General features: G+C 43.3%; 1 protein-coding gene across 5 annotated transcripts in view; it reads right to left on the minus strand.

Annotated features, from left to right (window-relative positions):
- Positions 1-19,738, minus strand: part of CAPZB (capping actin protein of muscle Z-line subunit beta) — a 66,622-nt gene that overhangs the window by 12,037 nt on the left and 34,847 nt on the right. For all 5 annotated transcript variants that reach the window (XM_064678896.1, XM_064678893.1, XM_064678892.1 and 2 more), the window contains 3 exons: positions 18,429-18,550; positions 13,038-13,151; positions 266-407 (listed from right to left, as the gene is read on the minus strand). In XM_064678896.1, coding sequence (XP_064534966.1) covers positions 266-407; positions 13,038-13,151; positions 18,429-18,550 — 378 coding nt within the window. The remainder of the gene's footprint in view (positions 1-265; positions 408-13,037; positions 13,152-18,428; positions 18,551-19,738) is intronic.

Raw genomic sequence — 19,738 nt, forward strand, 5'->3', positions numbered from 1 at the left:
ACCTTTATGTTAAAAAAAAATAATCTCAGGATCACATGCACAGAAAGTAACATACTTTCAATTCTTCTGGGATTCTTTTTGATTATGGCCCTGACTTATCTCCATCCAAATTGCTTCAAGGCATTTTCAAAAATTAACAGGGGAAAGAAGTTTACAGCCCTGACACAATATTGCATTGTTCAATGAACACCTGTGCTCCTTAATTGTCTGGAATTAACTGGGTTTTGTTTTCACTTGGGTGTATCAACTGCCCCAGAGGCTGTACCTGAACCTCCACCACGTGGATAGAATCCCAGCATCCCTTAATCTTCTTTGATCCATCTCCAGCTTTCTTAATGAGGATCACTCCGGCAAAACCATGATCCAGATCCCAGAGGTAGACAGAGGAGACTCCACCTTCAAAATACCTGCAGGATGAAATCCAAGAGGAATGTTAAAAGCAAGCAGGGCTCAAGCCAGAGTCAGGTAGCAATAATAATCTTAAATAAGCAGAATTTTTATGTCCTAACAAAGGTTATTTTTTCTTGTAAGACAGCACAGTCTCACCAGTTACACACCCAGAAACACAGCAGTTCCAATCATTTTATAATGCAGAGACTTTAATTACAAAAAGCCCTGTACATTTCTCTAAAGGAGAATAAAAGTCTGGTGAGAAGCAGAGCTGGCTACAGATTGCTACAGGACCCAAGCAAACAACTCCTCTGATTCCAATTAACTACAACAGCTGGTAAAAGCACGAGCTACGAAGTGGGCAGAGTAAGGTTTTATTTTACAGTTTGGTCTTTCCCCCCCCCTTTTCTCTTGCTATTGGCAAAGTTTGGAAGTTCTTTACAACAAAGTTCACTAATTAAGACAAAAGGGAGCAAGTGAACAGCTTTATGGTGCTGCCTCAAAAGTTTGTGTGAAGCTGATTCATTGATTGACTGTAAAGCGAGCCGAACTGAAACCAAGGATCTCAGAAATGAAGGGATGTGTTGAGGTTTTATTATTACAGCTTCACCTACAGGATACAATAAGCCAGACTACCTAAATCTCAGGTTTCTGGGACTAAAAGTACACCCAGAAAACTAACAAAGCAATGCCACCTGCAGAGCCCCACTCCCTCTGGATGACATCAGTGCTGGGCTCCTCCTGTGCCAGGTGGAAAATGCACCTTAAAACAACGGTAATCAACCCAACACTGTTGGAAGAAAGAAACAAAAGGAGCAATTTTGGCTTCTAGAAAACTGGAATTGTAACCCACAGCATTTTACTGTTTCCATTCTCAAGTTACCAAACAGCCCTAAGGAGGATCAAGGAAAAGGGAATGCTCTTCTATGCCCCACAACTCTCAGATCAGGGATGAACTCACAGAACGACCATGTGAAAGGAGGAGAGGCGACTTCAGCTGATCATCAATGACACAATTTTGGTAGTCAGACTTTTTCATTGTCTGGAGGAGAGCAACGGCTCAGCATCCAAAGGCATGAGGAGCTGCCAGGACTGACAGTTCCCAGCAGCTGAGAGAGAGTCAGGCACATTAAACTGTTCTATGCTGCTGCCTCTGATTGTCACACTGACCTGCAAGTGACCACGTTCCTCCTCTTCTGCAAAAAAGGAAAGTATCCTTCATGGCCAACATGGAACACTCAGTCAATTAATCTTCTCACCTTTGTGCTCCCTTCCTTTCTAAATAAGAGCCTACCAGTAATGAATGACATTTAAAATTCAATTTACTGTGCATTTTGGACTTCTCATATTACTTTGAAGTACTGTGGATCCAAGGACACTAATCCATCCTTCCCACAAGTCAGGAGAAAAGATATTGGGAAGTAAATGCAAATAACACAGGTAACTTTAAGCACATTCTCTGCACCCACAGACCACTCCACTATGTTGTTTCAAGAAGGCACAGTCATCAAAGAGCCTCAATTCCCTTTAGTTCCAGGCATCCAAGTTTATACCAAAACCAATGTTGACCTCAGGAAGGAGAAACAACTTCATATCAACTCACCACAGCATTTTATTTTTAATGGGTGACTCTGCTGGGCAGTTCAGTGCCCAACATGCACCCACCATCCTATGACATTTGTCAAGCCACTGATAACACACTACTGGGAAAGGAAAGCCCTTTGCTCCACAGCCATGCCAAAGCCAGACTTCCAAAGGCAACTTAAACTTACCACACCAACAAACACCCTTTTTATATTCTCTGGGGAATTCACAAGTGGATTTTGGTTAATGCAGTTAATGGGAATTCCAGCCTTGCAGCAAACCTCAGTTCCAGTCTCAGTGACCCTTCCTTTGGCAGCGGGAACCAAAGGCCAGAGAACAGCAGTTACTGTCCACTTTCAGACCAAGACTGCTTGAAAATATACATATATATATATATATATTCTTTTTCATATATAAAGTGAATTCACTCAAAATGAACTGGCATCCCTTAGAACATTACAGTGTGTACAGACAGTTCCCCCATTACCCACTTTATGACCCTCCTAGAGCATGAAACGTTAATTAAGAGAGAGACCGAAACAAGGTTTTGGGAAATTTATTCTTACCTACTGTACTTTGATCCTAATGACATGAAACAGGAAAAAAAAATCATTTTTTATGTGGTTCACCTTTATGAGATTTTACATAAAGGCTTTTGTGGGTATTTTAAGAATGTGCTAAAATGTTGTCTGAAACCACATAAAACCATGTGAAGAACCTCCCGCCAGAACTAACAGCTCACACATGGTAACGCTTTAACTTGCCTTTGTATATTTAATGAATCAAATATAGTATTAATATTGTTTTAAATACCAACATGCTATTTCAATAAAGCTGCTTTGCCATAGCCAGATCCAGTATCTGGAGACTGGAACAACAATGCCTGTGATTGAACCCGTATGGATCCAAGGCACGCCAGGATATACATTATCCAAAGCCTCCTCTGTGCTTCAGCACTACGGAATCACTCCCAAAACTCACTCCTCCTTCACAGGGAGAAAATATATATCCTTGATCACTCCATTAGATTTCACCTTTCCTCACACAGCACTAAAGTGGGATTTCTAAACCCAGGACAGTCATGATTGGAGAGGGGGACATTCCCTGAAACCTGTTTTCTTCAAAAAAAAAAAAAAAAAAAAAGAGGTGCCACAGGTTAATTGGCTGTTCCATAATAGAAAACAGGATGACAGACAGATTGGGAGGAATTTAAATCCACATTCATGAACTTGGATTCGCTGCAGGAAGGCTGGACTAACTCCAAGAACTTCACCACGGACTAATATGCAGCACTTATCCAAGCAGGAGAGGTACCAGCTTGGAAGAGGAAGGCATAAACTGGGATCTTCTCTGTTAAAGAAGCAGATGGGCAAAGCAGAGCACAGGCCACATGCAGGAGTTGCAGCAAAACACTCTTCCCTTGATGGCCTGTTCTGGATGTCCCTGCTCATGGAGCATTAGCCTCCTGCACAACAGCAGCTGAGAAAGGCAACCTGTCTTTTTTGGAAGCTTGAAGCACTGAATTGTTAAGGCTGGATCATCAAAAGTCCAACCATCAGCCCTACCACTAACCCATGTTTACCACTAACTCATGTCCCCCAGGGCCACATCCACATGTTTTCTGAACACTTCCAGGCACTTCCCTGGGCAGCCCACTCCAATGCTTTACAACCCTTTCCATGAATTTTTTTTTCCTAATATCCAATCTGTACCTCTCCTGGCACAACTTGAAGCCATTTCCTTGTTAGCTGGGAGCAGAGACTGACCTCCCACCTCACTGTAACCGGCCCCTCCCAAAGCATCCAAGGAATCAGCAAATGCTTTTGGGATGCACAAGAGGTCTGAAGTAGCAGGAATTCATATGGAGTACCTCAGAAACATCCCCAAGGGATAAACCACTCTCAAAGGACAGCAATTCAAGGCAAAGCAATCGCTCCCCTTCTGCCCAAGAGCATCAATCAACCGAGGATATTTCAATCAGCATCAGTCTGGGATTACCTAAAGATAAAAGTTTGTTATAAAACAATGAAAAACATTGTTTTATGGTTGCCATATCCCTTAATTACAAGCAAAACACTGATAAATTATATCACAGTTGGGTTGGAAGGACCTTAAAAGATCATCTAGACCAAATGGCATCCCCGTCCTCTCCAAGGACGGCCAGTGTTCTTCCATCTCTGGGAAAATACCTTTTCATAAGGTTGTCCAGGAAGGTGACTAAAAGCTCTAAGGCCCAACATAATCATTCAATCTCTTTGCAGAATTCAGAATTCAGAATCAATTACAGTTTTAATGTCATGATCAAACACTGAAGTTTTATATCCGTTACTCATCAACCACAGAACTCCTGGAAAAAGCTGTTTTATACAAAAAATGTCACACTTAAGACTGACCTACTCAACAAACGCAAGAATAAAAGAAAATCTTTAAGCTAAGAGTGATCCAAAGCTTTATGAAGTGTTTGCAGTTGAAGTGGGTGGAGACACGGGATGGAAACTTGTCTGAGGAACCCGAGTTTTATCCATGAAATAGAGCCTGTGGCCAGGACAAAGCTGTCACTTCAACAGGGATGTGATAGGAGAGGAAATCCCCCAGCCTCCAGCACAGACCTCAAGAAAGGAGGACAGATTAATCACTTTGTTTTACTGCTGAAGGACAGATCAGAAGAAGCCCTGTGACTTTGCCGATCCCACTCTGCTCCTCCCAAGCCTCGCAAACGGATCCCGGACCCTGGACGGAGAAAATGAGTTTCCACCACCCACCAATAAAACCAAGCTCTGACTTTCAATTACACTTCAGAACCAAATCACTCATCTAGAAAAACATTTGTGTATTTTCCAGTAAGTAGCTGAGTGCCAGAGACAAAAAGTCTGTGGCTTCTGGCTCTCACAAACCCCTGATGCCAAAGTACCAAGACCTGGAACCTCAGCCTGGCCCGGCAAACCTTCCAAGGGGTTCCACAGGGTTTCAAACTGGCTTGATTAAAGCAGAAAAATATATTTTCTTTATTCCCTAAAGGTCACATATTTATTTCTTCCAGCTACAGAAGTTCAGCATAGAAAGGGAAATGTCTCCAGCTATTCAGATCAACAGACTTCCAAGAAAACTGGCATTTAAAATCCTACGCCAAAGGAAAATACTGAGCATTCAGCTACACTTTTTTTACAAGAGTGACAATAACTAAAGTCATATTCATGAGAAGCTGGTGTCTAACAGCAACCCAAAACATTCCCTAAACCATGAGGTGAGGTAGCAAACATTCCAACTATTATGGAAAACAGGTGATTGGAATGGCAAGTGACTTGGCACAACTCTCACAGAGTCCTTCCCCTGTATCTGCACCTTGTCATTTTAAACCAGCACAGGAATCACAACAGAAATATGAAGGAAGTGGCAAATTTTAGCAACTCACCTTCCACCAAACCCAAAACACAAACTGTTTAACAAATCCCCTGCATCTCATGCCTCAAGTGAGGGGGAAACAAATTCTTCAGGACATCGAGAGTTGTCCCTAAATAATTTTGTTGCCTGTACCCTCCATCCAGCTCCTGACAAGCCTTTTCACGAGCCTGTTCCCTAATAAAAGGTTGGTACTAGGAACAAACCAGGATGTAACACTTCTCCCACTGCTATGAGTCCAGATGATTTACAATTCCTCTCTCCTCCTTCTCTGGTCCCAGGAGCATAATTGGGTAACACCCACAGACTTAAAATGCAGAAGGTAAAATGTCTGCATCCACAGACCAGGGGTTTTGCATCCCACTTGATGAACACAGCCCAAATTATGCTTGGGGGCTCTGCACAGGTATTTTACAGGAATTCCTTCCAGCATACACAGGTGCAAAAATCCCTGGAGCAAACATACCAATCCAGTTAGGTATGTGTAACTTCAATGCCAGTTGTACTTAAAAGCAACATCTGGACCACGGTGGGATGACTCAAACTGTGCAGCAGAGTTGTGAAGTGCAGGAACTCTGCAAGGAAGGAAAACCGTATCCAAACAATGGGATCCTGAAGGCTAACAATCTACCAGAATCTCCCATTTTGTGCTTTCTAGCACCTTTCATTATTTAATGCAAACCACGTACTGCTCACATTTTCCTTCCCATCCAATTGCTCTTGGCAGATGGAAACTAAGGACCTGGAAAGAGCTCCATTAGCCACCTAATAAGAGACACAATGGGTCACTCTATAACGTGTCCAAGGAAGTAACTGGTTCATTAACCACTAGGAAGCTCCAAACTGCTTCCAAATCCTTCCCTCTGCGTGTCCTTGGGTCGGCACAGACAGCCCAGAGCTTCAGCCACCCACAGTCTGCCACATTCCAGACTCTGCCAGCTGGAATTCAAACACGGACAGGAGGGGAGAAGACAGGAGGAATCTTCTATGTCCAGGTTTAAGTTTGGTAAAGTCTGTGCAGGCTGCAGATGTCACGTGCCATCGTTTCTTCTAACAGGCTCATATCAGATATGCCACAACAAGGCTGTTACTTAAGTTACTCTGTCTTCAATTTTCATCATTAAAACACCACACATCTGTGAGGGCCTGAGGTGAATTCCTGTACATATAATATAATGCATTACTAGAGACAACCAGTTCAAAAATTCCAGATCATGATAAACTGACATTCTAAAATTTAGCCTTGTTTTTGAATTAAGTAATTTCTTGCTAGGGATTTAAAGCCTTCAGAGAGTGGTATTTGAGGATAGTGCTGCATCATCAGTGCTGACCTCCTAATCCAAGCTTTCCCTCTCCAGTGTTCAGATTTTATGTAATCACAGAGAACCGTGGGAACCCAAGGGACAAACTCCTTCTCCACCCAGTACCTCCGATTCAGAAGATAAGAATGCAGTGTGTACAGAGCTGCTCCAAAATGAAGCACCCAAAGGAAAAAATCAGATGAAAAGCAACTACTTCAGTTTTCCAGCATGAGAGTACACTTAACGTTTTCCTCTCTTTTAACTTGGCTCTAATCTATGTAATATACATCAACAACTTCACTATTAATTCTGGTTTGAGTGCTGAGCTGCCCATGGGTGTTGAGGAGGGGATCCCAACACTGGTCTGTTTACTCTCACATCTAAATAATTTCCTTGGGAAAACATCCTAGCTGTAATTTTAAAAGCACACAGACATGAAAGCAGTGAAGGTCTTGGTGGTTTAGCTCTGTTTGAGGAGACTTCATCTTGTCCTTATCAGCCTGACCTGGAGGCGAGAATCTCCCACATGACATAATCCTGATGTCACACCCTATTGTGCAAAGCCCCAGCCAGCAGGGAGATGGAAAGGCAGGTTTCCTTAGTGCTGGGATGCACAACAAATGCATCTGGATTCAATCTGCAGGGCCCTTGCTGTGAAAACCACAGGAACTCCCACGGCCAGGAGAAAGCAGCACAAAGGGCTGGACCAGTAATGAGGAACAGGGAGTTAATGGCAATAAAGGTACTTCAAAGCTTTCCATGGGTTTCTAGTTTAGGCAAACTGGGTTTACATCTAAACACAAGCACAGGGCCTATATAAAGAGCTCACAACTGCCTCAACACTTGGTGAGCTCCAAGCCCCGTCCAACCTGGCCTCGGACACTTCCAGGGATGGGGCTGCCACAGTTTCTCTGGGCAGCCTGTGCCAGTGCAGGCTGTGCTGAAACCAACCCTCACCTCTTACACCTAGTGCTCTGCTTTACGTGGTGGAATCAGTGCTGTTCCATGCACGAAAAAAAATCAAATTTGGTCAAACAGATAAATACAGCAATTGCTATGACCCTTGTGAGAAGTGCAGAGTATTTTCTGAATTGGCATGAACTCCACTCAGAGGATCTCGTGGACAGTCAGACCAGGAAAAGGGATGTACAAAGGCAGAGAAGGAGAAATTAGATGACACTGGAGCAGCACTCTGAAACAGTTAAAGCCCAAGGCCATCACTAATTGAGATTTCCATCTTTCATGACAACTGGATAAAGGCAAGTGTCAGAGGTGGTTTGAGCACACAGTCCAAAATAAACTAAGAAAAAAGGTGAAAACAGCTAAAAAGGGAAAGCCATCCAGCAGTTTACAGGGCATCTGAACATACTTGGTATAGATGGTGGCACAGGGTTCAGTGGCAGTGAGTCAGAGTCAAAATGAGACATCCCTGAAGCTCAGCAAAGCAAGGCTGTTTCATGAGATTAAACACAGTAGTTAAAAATAAAAATTAAAGTCAGCCCTGAGCACTCTAAAAATGAAAGGGCAACTCATCTGTCACTGGGACTTCATGGTAGTACCTAAACAAGCTCTCTAGCAAAAGGCTCCTCAATCCACATATTCCTGAGGCACCACACAGGGAGTTTCTGCAGCCTCTCCCTCTCCAGCTGAACAGAGGACAGTGATGGGTGCTCAGTTTAGGTTCTATTCACTCTGCAAAGAACATTGCAGACGCTTGGCTGGCAGGGGTGCACCATCCAAAATCAGTGTGATTAACTGTTCTGGCCCAGATTCCAATCAAAATTCAATAATAAAAGGATTACACACAACAAAAACACTTTAGAGGTCAATCCTCTCCCAGACCTCCTTTTGCTCCTACCAAATTCCTAGTCCAGAGCTCTAATACAACAAACTGAAAATGGATCAACATCAAAACACAGACAGAAGCAGAAGTTCAAAAGGTTTCATTGCTTACTCTGTTGAGGGAACTAAAAACTTAATGAATACAAACATTTTCAGGAGCAGAACGATTCAGATGAGTGTTTTATCTTTTTTTTATAGTTGTTAAAAATCAAAAGCACAAATAAATCCCATTTAAGTCGAGAAAAAAAAGGAGGAATAGCTTTCTAAATACATGTCAGCTCACTAAACCAGCCCAAAGTTGCCAAAACTCATCTTGTTTGTAGACAGAGCAGCAGCATCCTTCCCCGGGGAGGTCTGTTTAATCACTACAGAAATTATTTCTTCCAGACAACAAAGAGCCATTAGATTACTTAATTAAAGCCCTGATTATCTTCAACCCAAACCAAGGGAAGGCAGAATCTAAAATAGAAGAGATTTAACCAGATGCCCTGGTCCTCATTACGCTTTGATTTCAATCAAGCGCACACATGTCAAGAAAAGGGCAATAAATTACTACCATGTGTTGGAAGAAATTATGTTCACAATATTGGAAGTGGAAAGCCAAGGCTCTAACTGAGTGGTGTAAGATATTAGACTTCCATCTGGGAATAATAACCTACTGAACAAAAACATACCAGGGCATTAGTTGCAGGCAGTGTCTGAGTTAAACCTGGCAGCAGGAGATCCAAATGGAACAGTTGCTTTTTGGGAAAGTGACATGGATTTTGGTAAAACAGATAACCCAGAAATATGCTTGTTGTTTAACACAGAGAACAGAGAGGAAATAATCCCTCTTTAACCCGAAAAGATGTGGATATGACTCCAGGAAGAAAAGGCGGAAAACTCCAGAGATACTCAAAGGTAGTTTGCATTAAAAAAACCAAACACTTAAGAGCAACTCAGCACTGGTTAAGAGGCACTGAAGGTTCAGCAAAATTATTCCTCTCGAGTTTTCATGATTTTAAAGAATCCCATGCAATATTACAAGACTTCTCCAAACTTGTTTTCACACTACAGTCACTCAGTGCACTGGCCACTAAGCTCTTGGGGACAAAACTCAATTTTAGGGTCCCCAGCAAGCAAATCCAAATGGATAGTGACACAAATAGTTAGCAAATCCATAACAGGCTGTTTCCCTCAAAACACCCACGGCAGCAGGTGCCAACCCCTTGGGAAATGGCAAATACAATGCAATGACTCACTGAACAGAGGTGGAGACTTTCCACACCTGATTAAAGGAGAAATCTAAAAAGGAATGGTGTGGGGGCCAAGCGGGACTGATTCAAGGGAAAACTGAAATGATCTGAAGTGTTGGGAGAGGCCCAAGACGAATTCTGTGAGATATCAGCTCTTTTCTGTGCTTATCTGTGCTGTTCTGTGCTTAAAATGGGAGATAATCCAGAGGAGGTTTGGACCACATGCAGAAAGCAGAGTGGGAAGAGCAGACACTCTCAGAAGTACTTATTTATTCACAGAAAGGCAATGTCTTCCTCTTCCATTCCCTGCTGCAATGACCAGTATAAGATGTATTTTAAAGCTAAGGAGTGAAGTGAGCCCCATGCAGAGCACCCTCTGAAAGCACCTCTCCTGTGAGGAAAGGCTGAGAGAAATGGGGGTGTTCAGCCTGGAGAAACTTTGGGGTGACCTAACTGTAGTACCTGAAGGAGCTATAAGAAAGATGGAGAGAGATATTTACAAGGGCCTGGAGCGACAGGACAAGGGGGAACAGCTTCAAACTGCCAGGGTTAGATGGGATATTGGGAAGGAATTCTTCCCTGTGAGGGAAGGTGGGGAGGCCCTGGCACAGAGTGCCCAGAGAAGCTGTGGCTGCCCCAGCCCTGGAAGTGTCCAAGGCCAGGTTGGATGGGGCTTGGAGCAACCTGGGATAGTGGAAGGTCTCTTAAGGGACTGCTGGTGATGTGCCACATTGGAGGCTTCTCCCTCAGCATAATGTTCATCCTCTTAATCTGCAGCCATTGCACTTAAAACTCGTATTTTTTAAGAAAGAGTTTGTGATGTGGAGCATCAATTACCTTGGTGGCACCTATGAATGGTCTGTTTGGAGAGACAACCCCATCAGAGTGAACAGAAACAATCAGTCTCTTCAGGTCAACTCAATATTTAGTTTTTCTGCATCCAGCCTACAGTATGATCACCGTGTTCCTGGAAGGTGAACCTGGAAGAAACCTCCCCATCTACCAGAAACCAAAATTTTCACAAAAGATACAGTCCCATGGGCTGCCAGCAGACTACTTAGTCCTTTGACTAACACAACAACACTTTCCAATGAGTCTGAAGTGTTTCACAATGCTGGAAAAGCTCTGTTGTCACTGGCTCTGGAATCTCTGTCATGGAGCTGATGCTTTGTGCCCTCCCTTCCCAGCACCACAAGCTGCCAGACCAGCAGGGCAGTGACACCTTTAATCAACATCACTTGGCTCAAATCCACTCGTGGCTTTCCAGTGCCTTCCCAGGATTAATTTCCAGACTCTGGGAACTACATCACTGACATTGCCATCTTATTCTCACTACAACCCTCCCCACACTCCAGACTCCCACGTGGCTCCAGCAGCTGTTGTGTGAGGAATTGTTGCAGTCCTTCCCAACCTGAAGTGTTGGCAAGAGCAGCACCGAGAGAAGCTGGCACTTGTTACCCCCCTGAATTTCCCCTCCTCTGATCTCCAAGTAAAAATTAAGCTTCTGCTGTCAAAACACAAAAATCCAATTGTGTTATTAAGGGAACTGCAGAGCCCAACTGCAAGAGCAAAAGCCTGTTTCTCTCCACATCTCTGTTGACAGTAAAGTACAAATCATTACTTAACTTCCAGATACTAAGGTTAAGTTTCCTTAACTTTACAAATCCTTTCCACAAATGCTAAATTTTTACAGTGCTCTGCAAAACATAAGCCACCCTTGTTTCCTTTTTCTCACCCATTTTTAAGATCATAAGTGGCATCAAAATGCCACTGTACTAACAGGTGTGCTTATCTAGTCCTGTGTTGCCTCTGTCCTTCCTGGCTGCTGACACCAAATGAATCCTTCCCAGACCCCTCCCATGTCCTGCCTATAAAAGTTGCACTGACAAACTGAAAGATGAATTTGGTACAATCTCACCTTTTTTTCCCCCCACACAATATATTAAGATTACTACTGTACCCCAAGCTGAGCAGGGCTCAGCAGATTCCCCTCACTCAGAGTAACCTGCCCCCGGCTTTCCTTCCAGCAAATTAAAGCTGTTTAAAGAAGTTATTGTATCCAGTCCTGACTTCACAGTCATCTGAGCAGAGAGGGATTTAAACAGACAACCCTGGTTCCATACACCACCTTATTTTCATCTTAGGGTATTAAAAAACTTATTGGTCTGTTCTGCATCTGGGGAATAACTGCAAACTTGGCTTCGCTGAATAGGCATAATTCCTTTCTTCCAGTCAGTTCAGACAGCAATAACAACTGTTACTTACAGGAGAAGTTGAACAGCTATGAAAATAATGCATGGAAAGAAGTAAAAATTTGATACCTGTACAACAAGTACGACAATTACACATTTGGACAGGCTACACTTGCATCGAGCCACAAAATCGAGCAAGAAAAGTTCCTTTAAATGTGCTTTTGTCAGCACTGTAACATGATGAACTACATCTAAGGATGTGTTTTATCTCGTTTTGGGCAACGTGAAGCAGCAATGAAGGTTGTTCACCTTGTTCATGGTTGTTAGACATCTCCAGCAAGGAAGTATCTCAGTATTGGATAAACTTACTAGTTCATTTTGCTTTTCAACACTCGCTTGCTGTTTAGATTTAGCATTACTATGTCCATCTCAGCACTGCTTAGAAGACCTTAGTCTCCAAACACAACAGCTAAACCTGATCACATCTCAAGACCCTGGATTAACTGCAGTGCAAGACCAGTGCAATCCTAATTTTTAGAAAAACTGTTCACCTGAGAAGTCCCCCAGACAGTTTCCTATTGCTGCTTTAAAAAAGCCACTGCCTAATCTACATTTATCTTACATATGCTCTATTAATTCCTCTGCTTTACACCTCTTTAACAAGACAGGGCCTAAACTAAACTGCCTAAACTGCAGCAGAAGCACATTAATCCCTGTCCAACTGCTGCATTTCAGTGTTCATTTCACTGGAAGATATCAGAGTTGCTGCTGAATATATGGATTTTTTGAGTGTACAGCCTTGAGGGAATGGAAAATACAGATGGTTCAAGACTGAACTTAAAGATCAAAGAAAACACAGGCCACTCTAGGACAAAGATACCGTCAATTTGTTAGAGGGGGGAGGGAGGCAGGGAAGCACCTCAGCATCTGCCTTTAGCATGAGCTGACAGATTTGATCATGTTTGGGATCATTAAATCAGCAGATCAGCACTGCCTCCCCTCCTTCTATACCCTGGGGTAGGGACCACATGTCAGACCGTGTCTGCTGAGGGAAACAAAGAAAGAGAGGGCTCTGGAGGGTAGAACTGACATACAAGTCTCTGTACTGGTCAAAGGCATTGTTGGCTTCCACCTCCAGCTTGCGCAGGCGAGCCGATGGCATGGCACCATCCTCCAGGGGAGGGTCGTATTTGTTGCTCCATGGAGACCTGCCAAGGAGACAAGAAAAACACAGTCAGACTATGAGACAAACTCTGGTCACGGCTCCAAACCTGCCAGAGTTCAAGAAATGCTTGGAAACGCTCTCAGGGACATGGTGGGATTGTCGGGTGTCCTGTGCAGGGCCAGGAGTTGGACTCAATGGTTCTTGTGGGTCCCTTCCAGCTCAGGATATTCTGTGGCTCTGAGAGGTTTAATATTGGTGGGTCTGACCTGATCCACAGATTAACTTCCAAAAAAACCCAGAAAGTGCCCAGAGCAATCTACCTGTTAAGAATTGCACCGTCAACAGCCAGTTGGACTCGATGATCCTTGTGGGTCCCTTCCAACCCCACTTATTCTGTGATTTCAAACACTGGCAAAAAGGGGACATTGACCCCCAAAACTCAGCTGTTCCACATCAAATATATGAAATTATTTTCATGCAAATTTAACGTTTAATAATAAAATTATTATTTAATAATATTGATGTTTTAATAATAAAAATAAGTTTATTTGGGATCTGACACTACTTGAGCCAAACACTGCTCTCTACAATTAAGGCCCAAATTCTTCTCCACTGTTTTGCTTTGAAATAAACTCTACCTTCAGCATAACACTAGGAAACCCTTTGAACAGTCTGAAGGATTTAACAGGGTTTGTAAAGCTGCAGGTTTTACTGTGATTTCTGCAGGAGTGGAAGAGATTTTTCATGCTCTTAATGAAAGATTTGGTATTAAAAGATTAATGGAACCCTTTGCCCATCTGTTTGAGGCTTTTATAATTCCCATTTCCCCTTGGAATAACCACCTACATATATCACTGCTGGTTTAAAGGAACATACCTCTACCTTGTACCTCCTCACTTTTCCAAACGACCCAGCCAGGTCTTAATGCTGACCCTATGGAAGGGTTTTCCCTCAGGAACCATTTGCTACTCATTTCTCAGGAAGGCAGTGAGTTCTGACATGTGTTTGATATAAAGCACAAAGACCAGGCTCGGCTTTGCTCCCTTCACTCCTCCTGAACACATCTGGCTCCAAAGGTGAGACCTCAGGAAAAGCTAAATCATGGTGTCACATCCACCTAGAGTGATGTTTTCAGGTCGTGGTTCTCACCTCAAATGCTGTGTCCAGTTCTGGACCCCTCAGTTCAGGAAGGACATTGAGGGGCTGGAGCGTGTGCAGGGAAGGGAACGGAGCTGGGAAGGGGCTGGAGCAGCAGGAGCGGCTGAGGGAGGCTGGGGGGGCTCAGCCTGGAGAAAAGGAGGCTCAGGGGGGACCTTCTGGCTCTGCAACTCCCTGACAGGAGGGGGGAGCCGGGGGGGGTTGGGCTCTGCTCCCAGGGAACAAGGGACAGGAGGAGAGGGAACGGCCTCCAGCTGTGCCAGGGGAGGGTCAGGTTGGACAGCAAGAGGAATCTCTCCATGGAAAGGGTGGACAGGCACTGGAAGGGGCTGCCCAGGGAGGTGGTGGAGTCCCCACCCCTGGAGGTGTCCAAGGAAGGCCTGGCCTCAGTGCTCTGGGGTGGGGGACAAGGTGGGGATGGGACACAGGGGGGACTCCATGGGTTGGGAGGGATTTTCAAACCTCAATGATCCTGTGATTTTAAACAGTTGCCTAAAATGTGGTTGCATTGGAGAATAATCAACAGCTACAGCACAGAATCAGAATGGGTGTGGTTGGAAGGGACCACAGTGGCTCATCTGGTCCCCCCTCCCTGCTCCAGCAGGGTCATCCCAGAGCACATGGCACTACATTTGTGTCCAGATGAGTCTGGAATATCTCCAGGGATTAAGAATGCACACCCTCCCTAAACAACCTGTTCCAGTGTGTGTAAAGAAGTTCTTCCTCATGTTCAGGTGGAACTTCCTGGGCATCAGTTTCCGACCATTTCCTCTTGTCCCATTGCTGGGCCCCTCCAAGCAGAGCCTGGTCCATCCTCTGTCCCCTCCCTGCAGACACTGACAGACACAGATGACATCCCCTCTCAGCCCATCTTTTCATTCTTTTACCTAAAATCTCTGAAATCTGGATGAGATTCACACAAAAATCCCCTCTGGTGCTACCTGAGGATTCCCAAATGGCTCATCTACTCCCATCAGGTGGGATCTCCAAACCAATTGGTGGGCAGAGAATTCCTGCAGGACCTTGGTGAAGACCCTTTCACTGCAAACATCAGACCTTCTCCTCAGGCTGCAGACTGGGATTTAAGAGCAGTCTAGGAACAGATTCTTCTAGCCAGCACTTTGTGACATTTTCAATCCATTCCACTTGGAACCAGCAGCGACTTTACCAATAAAAAACCTCCTGTATTTTTTATTCTTGTGGAAGAGCACTCAGAACACATTCAAACACTTAACTGGAGGCTATTTGAAGAAAGACAGATGGGCAAGCACTTAAATTTCCAAAGTCAGACCTCTAATTTCCCTAGAAGAGAAAGGTTTTTGTTTCAGCTAACAGGTTTCAGTGTTGTTGGCACCAAATTCCCCATAAGGATTCCATTTAACAGAGTGATCAAACACACTCCGAGTGTATATGTATGGACAAAGTCAGGACCCTGAAGTTTAATATTTAAAAAAAGAATTAATAAAAGCTCTGCCTTCACAATGTCGATTCTGTGGCTATTTGAGATCCTCCACAAACTTCTGTTATTCCAGTAACATTCCAGAAGTACCTGTGAAACTTCAAGCACCAAAAGCTGCTCCCATAGGCAGCAGTTAATAATATGAAGAAAATTAAAATTATGTATTTATAAAGATCCAAGAGAGACTCCCAAAATCCATCTTCTAATCTGATCCATGTTCAACACGGACAAAATCAAGTCTGCCTAAATATGAGGAAAGACTAAACTGTGATGGGCCAAGCATTAAGATATTCACTTCCCACAGCAGCTTTTTTCCAATCAAATTCCCAGTCAAATTGTAAAGCCACTCAAGAAAAAACACCCTATAAAACTGGAATCCCAGTGAGAAAGTCTGACTACCTAGCCCCACCTTTCCTGCTTAGTTGTCCACAGAATGGTTTGAAATCCTTGGATTAGCATTAAAAGAAATGCAATTAGCAACCTGTCCAATAAGAAGAAAAGGTTTGGTTTGGAGTATGTGGGAATTGGGGATGGAACCCGTTGCAGGCAGGGAATAGGACTCTTTGGGACTTCTAATCGAGCATGTGGTTCTGAAAAATGTTTGTGGAAATATCAAAAGCTTTTAAAAACACAGAGAATTTTGGGCTAATTGGTTAAATTAGGGTAAGAGCCACTTCCCAGTAACAACTGCAGGTTTTACGAGGTACGAAGAAGTGTCTGGACACAGGCATAGAATGAGATTAACATGCACAGGGAAGTGGGGCTGGTTTTCAAAGGCTTTTGCTGTGTGGGGAAGGAAAGAATTTGCTTCATGAAACAGAGCTGGGACCAATCAATTCCAGAAGGAAGAATCACTTCAATCCAGAACATGCGAATCAAACAGAACAGGAATCTTTAATGCCAGCAATTAACACATGATGCCTGTTCTATAGGAACAAATGAAACAGCTTTTCTGAAACCTCATTACTTAACAAGTCCTGAAAATTTCAAAGTGATTTTAAAAACCAAATTCCTCCTGCTCCCCTGTAACTATTTAAATGCCTTCTCAGAAAGAGATGGAGCAAATTTCAGAGGCAAATATGATACTGCCCTTGGAGAAAGGGCTGCCACGTGTCGTGTCCTAATTAAACATGGAGGGATTACTAGTGATCGCAGAATGTCACATTCCTGTTTAATCAGTGCCTCTGCCAGTTTCCTGTGACTCTGGTGATGGATGCTCATGACAAAAGCCTGAACAGGATGCAAAGGGACTGCAAGAAACATCACAACTTCAGGGAGAAAGCATCTCTTGAAAGATCCACAAAAAATTCAGGACCTAATCCCTCCTCTGGCATCTTCCAGAGGGTCTGCAGCTGTGTGGGTACATCTTGGCTACAGGGCAGACCCTGCAAAACCATATTTTATCTACTAATTCAGAACTGATTAAGTGCATGTAGCTGCTAAGGTAGATCTGACCAACTGAGACACAAAAGCTTAATGCTTTTAGAAGGCACCAGACTCTCTTGTAAAAGGTTCCAATAATTTTAAATGTTAAACAAGTGCCCTAAAGAACGTGACACTTCACCTTCAAGATCTGCTACTTCTTGGCCCTCTGCAATACATTATATTTAAAACAACTCATCAGGATTTACACTCAGCCACAATCCAAATGCACTGTCAAACTCTGCATCCATTATCATTCTTCTCCTCCTGTTTCTAGGACAAAATGAATCTCAGCATGTTCTCTGTGTAATCCACATCAGGTGGAACAATCACAATCACCCCCAGAAGCAGCAGTTTGGCTGAGCTGGTAACTCAGGACAGAAGATGAATGGGGGTCATTACCTCGCAGCCCTTTGTTAAGGGAAAGAATAAAAGCGAATATTCACAAAGGTTTCTGGACTATAAGTTTGTGATTCTTAATTAAATATTTGGGACTATGCCACTGTCACTACAGCCACTACGGAAAGTCGGGCAATGCAAAAAAAGGGGAGGGGATAATTAAAAAATAAATAAAAATCATCATCCCAATGGCAAGGCAGAGGATAAAAACATTCACAGAGAGACTCTGTGCAAAATGCCAGCCAAAACACTGAAACCTCATTGTACCATTCCATGGTACTTACCACCCCTTCTACTTCAAAACTAATCATATTGTAATTACAGACAGCTTATATTGTTCAAATACTTTCATTGGTTTTGTCTACAGTCCTCAGAATAAATCAGCTATTTTGGTAGACAGGAATTCCTTTTCTTTGCTAAAGACTTGGGCCAAGATTTTCAAACAGAACTAGTGACATCGAGTCCAAAGTCAGAGTCAATCCCTTGCAAAACACGAGTGAAAGAGCCTTTCCCAGCTGGCAAATCCACCCTGTTTTGTACAAGCAGAAGATGATTTTGTTTAAACCAACTGCTTGCATCATCTCTTTTCTGTCATTATCCATTCCAAAGATTTTATAACCTTGCAATGTTTTATTTCCTATCAAGGCCATCCCAGTCATTTCTGCTGGAGAATCGACTGGTTTTAATTCAGAATACTGAGAGCAAAGAGAAATACGTCAGTCAGCCCTTTAACAAGATAATAACAGCACATTTTAGGCTTTAAATCTTTAGATGACTGATTTTTTTCTGGCTGGAAATAAGAGCGAGAAGGGCCTGCAGTACCTGTACAAAGCTCTCATTTACAAAGCACCAGTCAGTGCCCTGCTTGGGGTACGAGCTCACCTGTACGAGTCGCCATCTCTGTTGTAGTCACACAGTAAATAGTCTTTTCCTACCACCTTGTCTCGTGCAATCTTCAAGGGCTGATCCACAGAGGAGAGGAGATCTTCACACAGGCTCGGGACCTGTGGGTTTGGAGAAAAACCACAGGGAGGGAAGAGAGGGAAACACGTCGAAGTTAAAAGAGACTGGCACCCCTAAGAACAGATTGTGTTATTAACAGCCTACATCTGCCCCAAAGCCAAAACTCTTCAGGTTAAGCTGCACTTAAGTTATAGCACAATCTTATGCTCCCACCTCCAGTAATTTCAGATTTAATTACCCAATCACTGGTGTGGTCCAGCTCACTTCAATATATACATGTTCCACATTCACCACGTGCCAAAGCGGCCGGGAAAGTGATTGTCCAGGACTGACGGATAAAGGTAAATATTTAAAGTGGAGTGGAAAAGAGGGAGCTGCTAAAGGAACACACCATCCACACGCTGCAGTGTGTTTTTCCCAAGTTCCCACTCTGGGTCAAGTTTACAAGAGTTTCCAGGCAGGTGGCCAAACAGGACCATGCTGGGTAATAAAAATACACGTGTCCGTGTGTGTGCACATGTAAAATCCAACACATCTCCTGCACAGGTAGATTTTAATGGGTCCAGAACCCACTGGTGCCTCCCTGCACTTCATATGGAGAAAGACAAGCTCTGCTTTTACCATGGCAGAGAGGCTGGGACATCCTGCAAAGGGATGAGACTCCATCTGCCCTGCACAGACTTCAGGGCACGGCAGTGACAATCAACAAATCATTCCTGGAGCTCTTATTATTAAACAAATAAGGTATTGTGTATTTCCTGTTGGAAAAACTTTCCAGATTCCACTGCTGCAAGAGAAAGGGATTAAAGCAAAACACCCTATGATCCCATTGAGGTCCTTTCCCAACAGGATCACAGGACAACTGGTAAATTCTTGAATAGATTGGTGACAATGTGCTAATAAAATAATAATAGAAATAACAAGTGTGGAATCTCTTCTACATTTCACTCTAAGTTGTAGAGATGAAAACCTGACTGAGAATATGAGGACAAAAGGCAATCAAGGGTAAGATTAATCATGAAGTGATAAATTCACAACTTTTAAGAAATGAAAAGGAGAGGGAAGAAGAAATAAAGAAAATATAGGAAAAGCCTAGAGGAGAAAAAAAAACAAATTTGAGATGCAGCAGCCCTGAAACTATTTTAATGCACTAGATGGGACATAAGAGATCAAAATGCCTGAAACAAAAACATTTCTAATCCCAAGTACAAAGCAATAACTACAGAGGA

The sequence above is a fragment of the Pseudopipra pipra genome, chromosome 22 (assembly GCF_036250125.1).
Source record: "Pseudopipra pipra isolate bDixPip1 chromosome 22, bDixPip1.hap1, whole genome shotgun sequence".
Classification (NCBI taxonomy): domain Eukaryota; kingdom Metazoa; phylum Chordata; class Aves; order Passeriformes; family Pipridae; genus Pseudopipra; species Pseudopipra pipra.